At 59.6% G+C, this 13,536-nt stretch overlaps 4 protein-coding genes across 4 annotated transcripts; 2 read left to right on the forward strand and 2 right to left on the reverse strand.

Annotated features, from left to right (window-relative positions):
* Positions 1-2,393: 2,393 nt before the first annotated feature.
* Positions 2,394-4,815, forward strand: EsH8_IX_000264 (uncharacterized protein; the record flags this gene model as incomplete). Its single annotated transcript, XM_083266600.1, has 4 exons — positions 2,394-2,478; positions 2,571-2,644; positions 2,707-3,990; positions 4,057-4,815. 4 exons carry the CDS (start codon positions 2,394-2,396, stop codon positions 4,813-4,815), a joined length of 2,202 nt encoding a protein of 733 aa, XP_083130165.1.
* An 863-nt stretch (positions 4,816-5,678) lies between these two features.
* On the reverse strand, positions 5,679-6,899 carry EsH8_IX_000265 (TatD family; the record flags this gene model as incomplete). Its single annotated transcript, XM_083266601.1, has 1 exon — positions 5,679-6,899. One exon carries the CDS (start codon positions 6,897-6,899, stop codon positions 5,679-5,681), a length of 1,221 nt encoding a protein of 406 aa, XP_083130166.1.
* A 3,709-nt stretch (positions 6,900-10,608) lies between these two features.
* Positions 10,609-11,337, forward strand: EsH8_IX_000266 (uncharacterized protein; the record flags this gene model as incomplete). The annotated part of the gene is made up of 1 exon (XM_083266602.1): positions 10,609-11,337. One exon carries the CDS (start codon positions 10,609-10,611, stop codon positions 11,335-11,337), a length of 729 nt encoding a protein of 242 aa, XP_083130167.1.
* An 843-nt stretch (positions 11,338-12,180) lies between these two features.
* On the reverse strand, positions 12,181-12,998 carry EsH8_IX_000267 (kinetochore-associated Ndc80 complex subunit SPC24; the record flags this gene model as incomplete). Its single annotated transcript, XM_083266603.1, has 3 exons — positions 12,181-12,626; positions 12,752-12,884; positions 12,972-12,998. 3 exons carry the CDS (start codon positions 12,996-12,998, stop codon positions 12,181-12,183), a joined length of 606 nt encoding a protein of 201 aa, XP_083130168.1.
* Between the last annotated feature and the right edge of the window lie 538 nt (positions 12,999-13,536).

Below are 13,536 nucleotides of genomic sequence, written 5' to 3' on the forward strand. Positions count from 1 at the left end.
TGGCCCTGCCCGTCATTCATAAAGGGGTCCGGTCCCGTACACCCTGAAGGTAGGGGAGGGAGGGGGGTACGATGTTTCGCAGATCATTCATTCGTTCCCTTTGGTGGGTGGGAGGGGTGGGTGAAGTCCGAGCATCTTGGTGCAACGCGGGAAACAACACGCAGACGACGGCGGCAGCCAGCGTCGTCGTCGTCGTCAATGTTTCGAGAGCTTCGGGGAAGGGGGGAGAGGGGGAGTCGCGTCTGCCGACGTGATTCGTCCCTTTTTCAGCAAATGTATTTTGTTTTTGGCGGTCCACGGGGACCCGGGAGGGGAGAGCAGGGGGTGAGGGAGGGAGGGACCGCATTCGAGCGCATTCTGATCTGTTTTTTTTGGTTGTTTTTTTTTGGTTCTCTTTCTGTCCTATTCCCACTTTGCAGGACGTCTCGCGGATCGCGAGGTTGGGCTGCCGCGTGTGTGTATTATCCCTTCCGAGGGACTAGTGTATTGCTTAATGATGGGCAGATGAGCCCTTTTACTTCGTCGTCGTGGATGGGGGGACGCCTCTCTCCACCGTGCCATGTTGGTTTGCCATCAGTCTTTTCTCGGCCCGGATGTAGATGGATGGCCTCGTGGCCCAGTCCGTCCGCCAGTCAAGTCCATCAGTCAAGTCCATCCATCAGTCTACCTACACGATCCGTACTATGTAGACTACCATGTATGCGTGTATGTGTACGGAGTATGTGTATGTATATATGGATGGATGCATGTATGTATGTAAATCAATTAGTCCATGGGCGGGCGCGTTCGCCGACTGAAGCACCATAAAAAATTAAAAATAAAAGGAAATAAAAGACATGGCTACACCTGACAGACGGCTCCACCGTGCGTTCCCCCCCTCGTGGACCGACGAGGACCATCTTCATTAATCCAAGGGACCAGGAGCGGCGTCGCCGCCCAATTGTCTGGACGAGTGCGCATCCCAACGTGCGGCAGTAGTGCCGAATCCATCACCATCGCCCCTTTAACAAGGCTTCGACGATGGGTCCCGGAAACTAGCGTCACCCCACGTCCCGTAGCTCAGCCCACGGCGCTGGGCCCCACCTCGACCGGCAGCGGACAGCAGCAGACAGCAGCAAACAGCAGCAGCAGAGGCAGAGGCAGACGGCATGACAGCCCACGGCACGGCAAACCCGCCCCAGCAGCCAGCAGTCATGCGCAGAGAGAGTCAGTTAGCCAGTCAGTCAAGAGGCAAAGGGACGAGGCAAAAGAGGGACCATCGCATCGACCCCACCCCACCCTGCAGTGCTTAGCCAACATGAGCGAGTTGTGATTCGCCGGCCGAGGCGCAAGTCCCGAGCAGGGAACGGCCCCGGGGGGGGAGCCCTGGATTCGTAAGTCTTTCCCCCCCCCCAGCGAAGGGGTCCGCACGGGCTGGGACACGACAGAGAGGGCCGGCGGGTTTGCCAGAGACAAGCGCCGCAGAGAGGACTCGTCAGCTCGTCGGCCGTGATTGGCCAAGCCCGGTCCAGCTACGCCGAGAGGATTGCGCAGCCCCAATCTGTGAATGTCGCTGGCGGTTCCCACTTCGGCCGAGTTTGGGTGTGCGCGCGCCTGTGTGCGAGTGTGTGAGAGAGAGGCACAGAGAGAGAGCGAGACGGGCAGTGTCTCCCCTAGGACGACGGGGGACGCGCATTCCTCTCATTCGGGCCTCTTCCTCTCTTTTTTTCCTCTCTTCTAGTTTTTAGATTTTGGATTTTTTTTTTAGTTTCATCAATCTTGGAATCTGATTCCTTCATCTCTTATTCATCACTTGTCAACCCTGTTTGAAAAGTGTGAATACCCTCGCTCGTTTTTTTATCCGCTTCGTCTTATTCTTCCCTTTTGCGTGTTCCTGTCAAAAAAGTGAAAATAAGGGAGTGAGACAAGGTTGACGAAAGGGGTGGTCATTGGACGATTGAACGAACGGTGTAAGGCGACTAGACAGACACCAAGCAGATACAAACCGGCCACCACATACCGCACCGCACCACACCACACACACCCAAAGCGCCGCGCGACGACACACATATCTATACGTACACACGCCAACCAGGCAGCCGTTTATCATACCGCCGTCTGCGTCCCTCTCTCCTGCGGCGCCTCACCCAACCCACCGCACCACCTCACCTCGCCTCACCACTCAAACCTGCCTTATACACGAACCCGCCAACCCTACGACGGCAACGACGACGACGACGACGACGAGGACCCAGTTCTCTAGGCAGGAGGGTTTTCCGAGATTCGAGTAACCGGGACCTCCGTAACACCACTCGAGCTCCTTCGCCAAGGAAGGGCTCTGTAAACGGTCCTTGACTGAGGGGAACCTCATCTTGCCTGTGGCACAAAAGTCCAAAGAAGAAAGACCGCCCATCATGCGTGGCCTGGCGCAAGCTCTCCTGCTCGCGCCGGTCCTGGTGGGAGCCGCCCCGTCCAGAGTGGGCGCGGGAAAGACTCACAGTACGTTTTCTGTCTCTCTGTCTCTCTCGTCTCTCGTCTCAACCTCAGTCTCATGTGAGGGTGTTCATGAGTGGTGGCTAATGAGAAACCAGATGATGTCTCCCCCTCAACCTTCATCACGTTCGACATCCCCCCTGGATTCAACGAGGACCAGGCCAAGCCCTACGTAAGTTCTCTCATCTCTCTCCGCGTACAAGGGAAGCCGAAACTGACACAGGCAAACTCCAGACCCTCCACCTGGAGGTCCTCGAGGCGCCCTCCCCATGCGCCTACCCCAACATCAAGGTGAACGACAACGCCCTCACCCAGGGCGGCCACACGCTCGGCCGCGGCACCTTCGCCGGTGACCACGACGGCACCACCTTCATCGCCTCCTGGTCCGCCACCTGCGCCGGCGACGAGCAGCTCCTCCGCTTCACCCTCGAGTCCCTCTCCGGCCGCTCCCTGGCCGCCGACCTCGGCTTCGTCGCCCGCTTCCGCCAGACCGCCCCGGCCGCCATCATCGAGGTCGCCGGCAACGTCAAGGTCTCCGCCGAGCACCCCCCGGCCTCGCCCAAGCACCCCGAGGTCGACGGCCACGTGCCGCGCCCCGGCGACGACGAGGACGGCCTGCTCGACGACCCCCCCTTCCCGCCGCCTCCCCACCACCACGTCGGCGACCACCCGGACAACCACCCCGGCGACCGCCACCCGGCCGGCCGGCCCCCCGCCGAGGGCGAGCACATCGCCGCCGAGCTCCAGGAGCTCGACTGCCTGCACCACCAGCTGCACTCCCTGCAGCACCTGATCCGCGAGAAGGAGGCCCGCCTCGCCCGCGAGCACGGCTTCGCGGGCCCCCACCACCGCAGCGTCCGCGAGTGCGACTCGCTCAAGTGCGTCATCGACACCCTCATGCACCGCGTCGGCGGCGGCTTCCGCCCCAAGGGCCACCACGGCAAGGGCCGCGGCCGCGGCGGCCGCCACGGCGGTCCCCAGGGCGGTCCCCCTCCCTCGTGCCCGGGCTTCCCCTTCCCCGGGCACGGCAACCGCACCGACGGAAACCACACCCTGCCGTTCCCGCCCCCGCCGCCGCCCCCGGGCTTCTGCCACTGCGCGCCGCCTCCCCCTGAGGGACCTCCCGAGGGACCCCCCGAGGGACCCCCTGAGCCGCCCAGAGGCCCCCACCACGGCCCTCCTCCTCCCCCTCCGTTCGACGAGCCCCCTCACGGACCCCCTCACGGACACCATGGCCCTCCCCCGCCGCCGCCGTTCGACGAGCCTCCTCATGGTCCTCCTCACGGACATCAGGGACCTCCCCCGCCGCCTCCCTTCGACGGGCCGCCCCATGGCCCTCCTCACGGTCCTCCCCACGGCGGCCCGCCCGACGAGCCTCCCCATGGTCCTCCTCACCACCCCCCCGAGGGACCTCACCACGGCCCCCCCGGCCCTCCGGACTTTGAGCACGAGCACCCCCTCGACCACGAAGGCTCCCACCGCCACCCGCACCCCCACGACGAGCACTCCCACCACGGTGTAAGTCCCCTCCCCCCGAAACGTGAACAAAATAAGGAAAAAAAAAAGAAATCTAACATAATCCAGCCCCCCGGTCCTCCCGGCCCTCCCGGCCCCCACGGCCACCCCCACGGCCCGCCGCACCGCATCCCGCTTCCCGCCAAGGTCGCCGTCGCCGTCCTCCTCTTCCTGGGCATCGTAGCCCTCGTCCGCGCCGGCATCGCCCACGCCGGCCGCTCCGGCTCCGACCGCCGCGCGTCCCGCCGCGAGTCCCGCGAGTCGCGCAAGCAGTCGCGCCGCGCCCGCCGCCGCGACTACCGCGAGGCGCGCAAGGAGGCCTTCAAGGCCTCCCTCGCCGACCTGTGGTCCCGCATGTTCGCCGCCGGCGGCCCTGGCAGCGCCGAGGACGAGGAGAAGCAGGCCTTCCTGTCCGGCCAGTACGCCCGCCACCGCCACGACGACGACTTTGACACCATGGAGTCCATGTCCAACGAGATCACCGAGTTCCGCAACGCCGCCACCCTCGTCACGGAGATGGTCGCCGCCGAGGAGCGCCGGCAGCGCGAGCAGCGCGAGCAGATGCAGCAGCGCCAGCAGGCCCTCCTGCTCCAGCGCCCCGGCGGCGTCGTGGCCTCCGCCGCCGCCGCCGCCCCGCCCAGCCCGACGGCCGCCTTCGCCGAGTACATGGGCGACGACGTCCTGCCGGCCTACGACGAGCACGCGCCCGCCGTCGTCGTGTCGGACGGCTTCAGCAGCTACACGCCCGGCTCGAGCGAGTACGTGCCCAGCGCGCCCTCGGACACGGCGTCCAACATTGACGACGTGCTCGGGGACTCCAAGAACTGAGAGGACGGAGAAGAGGGGGTTTAAACTCTCTTCTTCTTCTTCTTCCTCCTTTTTTTGTTTTGTTTTTGTCTTGTTCATCTGTTTCTTTGTCTTTTTATTTACTTATTTTACCGACTACCCCCCGCCACCGCGCAGGAGAAACATCAAACGCTGTAGAGAGAGATATCCTGCGTCCCCTATAAGAATATTGTCTTTTTTTTTTTGTCTTTGAGTGTATGTGTGTGTGTGCGCGTGTGTACGCGCACGCGAGAGAGAGCATGTGTGGTGTTTGCTATGTATATATTGATTGGAGTTTGCCGGCCCGTACTGTACGGGCCAGAATCGAGTTGCAATGGGGGGGGCATGTGTTTCACGAGAGCATGCATAAGAGAGAGAGAGAGACAGATTGCAAGGAATGGATCGGTTCTAGATGGAATAATCATGAATAAGAGAAGGCTTTGTTTGGTGCCTCGTCTTTGCAGATGCCAGATGGAGGCACGCGCTTCCCCATCGAACAGTAATCAATGCCTTAATGACGAATGCTTTTGGCCATCACACCGAGTTGTATCGGCCAGGGCGCCCCGGTGTGTGCGCAAGTCATCTAATTGTGAAGTGAAGACGGGAAACATAACAAACTTGCATCCCTTCGTGGAGCCAATCTCTATGTCAACTGTCAGGTCACTCGCAAGAGAGGTTGCATGATGTTCGGACCCGGCTCCACCCTCTTGGACTCAGTCTCGAAAATGGCACCCGCTGGTTGCAATGGTAGCCTTCTTGATTCTGGGACTGTAATCGGCAGGATGTTAGTGGAAGATGGGTGAGTGGGCAACTCTGCATCTGTCTGCACTGCTTCTTATTTTCTCCTTTGGGCATCCCGTTGCGCATCATCCGAATATAAACTCGCGGTAGTTCTTTCCTATACGTTCAACACCCTCCTGAAGCCCCCATCCTTTGATCTCGCACACCTTCCTGTACATCTCCTCCAACCTGGCGTCCATGTCGTCGCCGGCGATGTGCAGGTCGCTCTCGACCAACACGCTATCGTCCGGGCACGCCTGGATGACCTCGACAATCTTACCGGCGCCCGCCTTGGTGCCCAGGTTGATGGCCGAGGAGAAAGAGAAGAACATGCGCGCGGGGATGGCCGGGTTGGTGTACTGCTTCAGCATCTCAGCAGGCCCGGAGTACGAATGGAGGCATATGCGCGGGGGATAGGGCTTTGGCGGCACGTCTTTCCTGCCAAAGTCGTCTTCCTCAATCTCGTCCTCGGAGTCGAAGTCCTCGGCTCCCTCGGCAACGAGACGTTTCTTCTTCCGGCTGACAACCTCCTTCTCGTGACCCTTCCACAGCGACGCGAGGGTATCGTGGAGTACACCATGGGCCTGGACGCCATGGACGCTCACAGGACGTCCGAGCTCCCCAGCAAGCGCCAGTTGAGCTTTCAGCACGGCAACCTGGTGGGGCATCTTGACATGTTGAGGTGCCAGGCGACGCCCCTCACGGCCACCTGGGGTAAGGCCCTGGTCACGCGAGGACTCCTGGACGTCCGTCCTTCCCTCCGGCAGACGAAAGGCTTTGTCGAGGCCAACCTCACCGACTAGAGCGAGGGGATGATCTTTGAGGCGGTCCCGCGTGTCCGCTAAAAAGGCTGACAAAGAACGCGGGGTAGGCAAGGCGTCGAGGAAGTCGGGGTCCTCAGGGGCGGGGGCTAGGACGGCCTGGTAATGGCGCGTCTTTGCATCGGGCTGACCCTCGCGGTACGTCCTCTCAGCCTCGGGCACGGTGTCATCGAACAGCTGGTAGGAGAACCAAGGATGCCAGCCAAAGGAGGGGATCAGATGGCCCTGAGACATGTCGTACCTTGAGCGGACGCCGTGGGCTGCAGCGACATCAGCGACGAGGGCCTGGTCCTGGCTCCGGGTGGCCATGACGGTTAGGGCGGCGGCGCGCATGTTGGGTATCTTGTCGACGGTCGACATGGTGTCTGTGGGGTGGCAATGGGCGTCGTAGACGCCAGCGTCCCAGGGGAAGGGATCCGACGAAGACGAGGCAGAGGTGACGACGGTGGGGGGGTTCGCGGCCCCGTCCTCATGCTGGCCGCACATGCCGGGCTAGTTTGGCGGGTGGCCGGTGCTTGGCTTGGAGCTGGTTGGGAGGGCGGTAGAGACGGGGATCGCCGAACATCAAACAGAGATGTGGGCGCTTGCGGCTCAATTGAGGGTATGACACGGCTTGTCGTCTGGCTATCGCTATCTTCCGCCCATCTAAGCACCAGGAGCTATCCGTGTATCTGTGCCCTCTGAAGGTACAGCCTCTGTGCCCTCTCCTCCAGGCGCAATCAAGTAAGATCGCCAAGGACGGGCCGTCTGGGACTGGATTACCTAGGGGCCGGGTGGAAAGGCAAGAACTGCAACGCGCTGGGACGGTTTTATTCGGGGCTGGGTGTATGCGAATACGACGAGCGTTTTGAACGTGCGCAAGGCGAGGTTGGTGGCCTACGTCAATGTGTAGATCTGAAATGCAACGATGATGGACGACTTGCAGGAGGCAACCACCGGCCGGTGGTGAGGCGGGGACGTGGGAATGGAGAGGCTGCCACACACACGGCGCAAGTGTGTGGTGAGAGTGAGGTGATTATTCTGTGGTGGAGCATCCCGATGTCCAAAAGGCGCGATGATGCCGTGGCAGAGATGCAGAGGCAGAAGCAGAGACAGGAGGGCGCCCCGAACGGGGAATTAGTGGGTCATATGCGGGGTGATGTCAAGGACGTCGTCGAGAGCCAAGAGCGACCTTAACTTGGGCAAGAGGGGGGATGGGGAAGGAAGGACGGGGACGACCGGGAACGACCGGGGAAGGGGCGCGGGAGCGGGAAAGAGGACATGCACAGACAAAACACACAGAGAGAAGGAGAGACACGACGCTTGAGAGAGACCCTTGCTGCGTCGAGCGCTGCTCCTCCGTCCGGACTTTTGAATGAAGAGCACCGCACACCACACCCGATGCCATCCATCTACTACTGATGCTGCGTGTCTCTCCACGCCGAAGCCATACCACACAGATGCCACACCACACCACGCACCTCCACATATACCCTTGTTTAGTATTCTCCTCGGATGTCTTTGTCATTGCCCCGTCCCACCGCAAGCAAGCAATTGCCATGTCGGTTTCGCTGTACATGGTGCATCCCTTCCAGCGTTGCAGAGATTCCGTCGTCGATGCACACCACGGACACAACGACACCACCTCGCTGCTCGTAGGCACTCTCACCGGGCGAACCCCAAGCTTGCGAATCAAACCAAGGCAATATCGACATGGCCAAGTCAGGCGGGGCGTCCTAAGGCGAACCAGCGCCTTTCCCCCTCCCCCAAAGTCCCATTCACTGGTTTGTCAATCTACCGAGCTTAGGGCTGCGTCTAGGGGAATGAGAAGTTCGACCCGGATGCATCGCTGTGCCTTGGCCGCAACCCGGCGCGGTGTGGCCTGGCCTGCGCTTGCGAGCCATCGAAGGAGATTGGGGCTTTGGCCTCTGAGGATCGCCCTGCTGTGGCGTCTGGCCTGGCAAGATGGCGCTGCCCTATATTGTCAGAAGAAGCATGGGCCATGGAATATGCTCAGAAATGCTACACTGACAGCACCCAAACGATGGTTGGCGGTGGTGCTGGTTTGGTCTGGGGAAGACGGAAAGGGCCACCTCTTTGACGACCAAAAATAACCCGGCATGCACCCCAGGATTTCGTCCATGGGTCCTGGCTGAAGTCTGTTCGAGATTGAAGTCGCGGGGAGGACGACAAGGTGCTATTCGCCCGTCAAGGTCAAAGGCTTGGCCTGGTGGGTGGACGGGCAACCGACAGGTGTGGCAATGGTTTGTCTTGGAGGGAAATGTCAACATGCCGGAGCGTTTCGCAGCAGCCAAAGGATCCTCGCTGCTCTCCCCGTGCCATTCACAGCTCATCCCCGTCCTCCTCTGCCAACACCACCACAACCACCACTGCCTCTAGTGCGCACACGTTGCTACCCTGGCGCATCTGGAGACGGCCTGGCCAAGTGGACAGCACTAAACGATCACGCACATAATGTTGCTTCCATCACAAAAAGGAAAACACGCAGCGGGCAACGTGCTGTTTGGTCGCATCCCTGGCTTGCCGTACGTCGCCGGGAGGCTCTGACTGGGTGGTTTCTGTGGCCTGGATCTACGGCGGGGATGCTCTAAATTATCCCGGGACTTGCTTGTCCCTTGCTCCTTTCCCCCAGGCCTTCCGTACACTACACTACCACTTTACGACGCTGGCCCTGACCCTGGCACGTCTGGAGTCTGGAGATGCGGAGACAGGGCGATCGGTTTCGGACAATTGACTTCACCTCCCTGAGTCGCATCCCTTATCTCTGCCTACCCTGATAGCAGGTGTTGCGCTTTCAATCATCGTCACCATCACGGAACCTGTGCAGAGTCTGATAGGCGAAGCTGATAACGGCATATCGGCATACCTAACGTCCCCCATCCAAGTCCGGAAACCCCGTCGGCTGCTGTCTTTTGTCCATCAGGGCGCATAATTGGGCCATTGGACGGTTTCCGCCCCGATGGTGCATAAGTCAAGTCGCTGATTCACCCGGCAAACTCTATATTCGGCTTGGTCCCATAGCCGTTTCTGTCAGTCACAAAACATGTCGCTCTTCACATGAAAAGGCATCCCCCAGGTAGAGGTACTGTACTGCAAACCTCCAGGTGCACCGGGTGCCCGCAAACTCTTTTTCGCCGTCCCGTCCAGCAATACTGGACGACCTGAAGCTTACCCGTCACCAATGATCCTTTTGGGTGCGAATGAGAACACACAGCCCGTGAGCTTAGGAATGCCACACAATTGTTTCCCGCCCCTAACCCCCTGCGAGCGGGAAACTCTCCCCCCCCCAGAACTAGAAGCTCGAGCGCAGAAACAAGACAGTAGACGATGCAGTCCCTACAGCCATCACAACAAAGCAGATAGCCATTCCATCACCAGCCCATCCCATCCACTGGCGACGGGTGCACGTAGTAGCGCCGCCTCGAGACCCCCCATAGCTTGTGATAGCGCTGCTCGGCTTCTCCATTTTTCTTCTTCCTGCAGAGTAGCGTTGCACTGCATCGAACCCCTCGGACAAGTGGCCAGGACAAGGGAAGACGAGGACAAGGGCGGTGCTAGCCTTTGCCGCTAGCCCCCAGCATGTGAAAGACACAAACAAAGTCTAGTCTGCACCCCTACCCTCCGGACTGGTTCAGACCTCCTCCGCGCTGCCACCACTCGGCCAGGGTGCCACCAACCTCAAGGTTCGAAGGTTCGCTCCCGGCTCCCCTCCGTCTCATCCCAATACTCTTCAGCATGCCTCCCCCTCCACCCCCATCTGCCACCATGCCACCGGACTTTTGAGCTTTTGTGTGCCCCCATTCCTCCCACCCGTGTTCCATCGTACAAAGTCGACAGCCGCCTGCCCACACCACATCTTTTTTCTCTCGTACACACTTTTGTTTCCTCTGCACAGAAGGAGATTTGGGAAACCGCGATAGTGGGTTGGGTATTGCACCGGAATAGACCGATCGGACCACCGACCGAACGAACAGTGGCCGGATCATACGATTCAGGTACCAGGAGAGACACACCGGCCACCACCGGAACTACCTACCTACACCTTACTTCACCGAGAGATAAACCGCAGTCCGACTGGTATTCGATCAAGTCGAGGAGATGTTGTGAATGAGGCCACTGCCGAGCAGTCACCCAACGCAGGCCTCTCTCTCTCTCCCCTTCTCCCCTCCGACTAGTCCGCACAACGACCGCAACCATGGCACTCATTAACCCCGTATACGCCATTATTGTCCCCTTCCTCTTTCTCTTCACCATTCCCCTCGCCATCTTTGCCGGGATTACGACGACGCTCGCCTTCACCGTCCTCATATTCCGAGTGATTCTCGTCTACTTCGATCTCGCCCTATCCCTCTTGCCGTCGTACATAACGGGCCGCCCACGATACATCTCTTACGCTTCCAAATCCCCAGTGTCATCTAGTTCTTCGCCATCACTAACGCCGACCCGCCGGTCGGCCTCGCGCCGCACGCGTCGGCCATCCTCCGCCTCCGCCGTCTCCGTCGGCACCATCACCCCCATTTCGGAGGCTGGCGGCCTTGGCCTCTTCCCCTCCGTCGGCATCGACCGGGACTACGAGGGCGTTGGCGGCTGGCGTCTGGGGAACGGCAACGACGACGAATTGTGGACGACCATCAACTCGCGTCTCGAGCTGCCGGACCGCCAGTACCAGAGGCATCACCACCGGAGCCCCAGCGGCGGACCCACCACCCCCGGCGGCGGAGAGGGCTACCTCATGATGAAGGGGCCCCGCAACCGGAGTCCGGAGAGCAATCGGGGCGGCTTCAGTGCCGTGATGTCGCCCAACAGCTCCCGCGCGCGGACGCCAACAAACACACACATCGGCTTCACGGCGCTCGACGGCGTCGATGGAGACTACTTCCCATCCATGGCACCAAAAGCTGCGAGGAAAGTCGTCATGGCGTAAAAAGAAAGGGGACGAAGAAAAGGAAAAATACAGGAGGAGTTTACAAGCCAGGGCTTCCGCTTTCCCTGAGAAGGTGGAAAAGAAGAAGGGAAAAAAAGGCTATTATTAATAAAGATGAGGGAGAAAGAAGAAGCAAACCAAGTTTCTTATCCCGGGCTCTCCCATCACGACGACGACGGCAACGACGACGAGAAAACTAGACCCCTTCAAAATGGGGGTTGTGTTGTGTAAGAGAAAGAGGGAGAGCTGTGTGTGTATCTTTTTTGTGTTACTTTTTTGTCTTCTTCTTTTCCTATGTCTAGGTTTGGGAATGGGACACGGGAAACGCCTCCTCTCCCTTCCCCCTCCCCTCTACCACCTCAACTCCTCCCGCAGATCGGGCCACGGAGAAACGGGCGGGGAGGGCGGACTATGGCTATGATGGGTCAGGAACAACACAAAGAAAGGAAAGGCGTACGGCCTGGCATGGCCCGCCGCGGGAAACTGGATATGGAAACAGGGTAACTTTTTCGGGAAATCCAATTAGGAGTTTATTTTGGATGTATTACACACATCTCATCCACAACATCCACAGTCCAAAACGGACAGTCAATGAAGGTCAACGTACCAATGACAAACAAATACATCATACATCATACATTATTATCAAAAACGAAGTTCAATTTCAAAGTGAAAAAGACTAATGAAAAAGTGTCCTTTGTTTCCAGACGTGGTATCCTGTCATGAGCCTGCCATAAAAAACGCCGTCATCACACCAAATTCAAACCCCAACCGACAATTGCCCCTGCCCCCCGCCTCTAGATATGTTCAATCCCCCCTGCCCTTCTCAGCGGTGTCGTGATTTCACAACGTCTGCCAAAAGTAGTTTGCGTAAAAGAACTTTGAAAACTTCTTGTCCATGTTGACGACGTGCACGTCGCCCTTGCGGTCGTTTCGCACGACGGCGCGGCTGAAGTCGCCGTCCTTGCTGTCCCGCTCGATCTCGATGCCCAGGCTGCGGTAGACCTTGAGGCGCAGCAGGACCTCGTCGTCGACGGGGTCGCGGCGACGGGCCTGGTCGTCGGCGGAGCCGTCGAGGCCCTGGATCTCGAGCTCCTGGAGGCGCGCGTTGAGGTCGGCGGCCTGCTGGGCCAGGCGCTCCGCCTCCATCTCGGCGTCCGAGGCGGCCTTTGCGGTGCGGAACTTTGTCGTGTCGAGGCGGGCGATCTCCGAGGCGTGGGCGGTCGACGAGTGCGCCGACGTCAGCTCGGAGTGTTGCGAGGATATTGTGTTTAGCTGGCGGGAGAGCTCTGGAAGCGGCACGTTAGTCGGACGGGGCTCAAGTGTATGAAGGAGCAGCGGGAAAGGGGACGGGGTAATTGGGTGGTTCGCGCGACCGGGAGAGGGGGAGGCGATGGGCTGTATCGCGACGTACTCTTGAGGGCGTTCTCGGCTTCGCGGAGACGCAGCTCGCGGGCCTGCTGGAGGGTCGAGAGGGATTCATTGATGCGCGCAACGGCTTGCTTGTCCGGGTGGATGTTGAAGTTATCGATGGTGTGGCGGATGAGCTGCGAGCGCGCCCGCGAGAGGGGCATGTCAGCGAACCTCCTCCATCAAAACAGTCGTCGACATTGACGGCGGGATGCAAGGCTTACCGTCGCGGGCTCCTCTGCTAAAAGCATCTTGACCGATTTATTTTCGCGTTTGCTTTTTTTATGTGCGGGATTGAGTGTGTAGCCGGAAATTTGTTGCGTGCAGTGCGCGATGCGTCGTTTCGTGATGTCGGGCCTTGGTCTTCGTGGTCGTGTTGTCTGTCGTTGATAGATTGATTGGGAGTTGAGAGACAGCCGGGCCCAAAGCGGAAACCCCCCAAACAAAAAAAGTGAACCCCCCCAATCTTCTTATCGGGGCACGCTATCACCGGGACGACAATCGCTGACTACACAAGCCCGCCACCCCTGTCACTCAGGTCAGGCCCCACATTGAGCTTTCAGGCGGTCGTCATCCGCCACACATGACGCCCTTCCCACTTGACCCCCCCCGGTCCCCACGGATCTTCAGATGTCAAAGCTTCAGCCACTCCGCCTCTCCGAAAGCAAGTTTGCCATCATCCATCCGCACCGGATTCCAGCCCACCTGCCATCCAACACCTCGGCCTAGGACGAACGGTTTTGCGACTTCACCAATTTCCAGCTGCAACCCGCCTGCAACGAAAGCTTC

The sequence above is a fragment of the Colletotrichum jinshuiense genome, chromosome 9 (assembly GCF_051148585.1).
Source record: "Colletotrichum jinshuiense chromosome 9, complete sequence".
Lineage (NCBI taxonomy): Eukaryota > Fungi > Ascomycota > Sordariomycetes > Glomerellales > Glomerellaceae > Colletotrichum > Colletotrichum jinshuiense.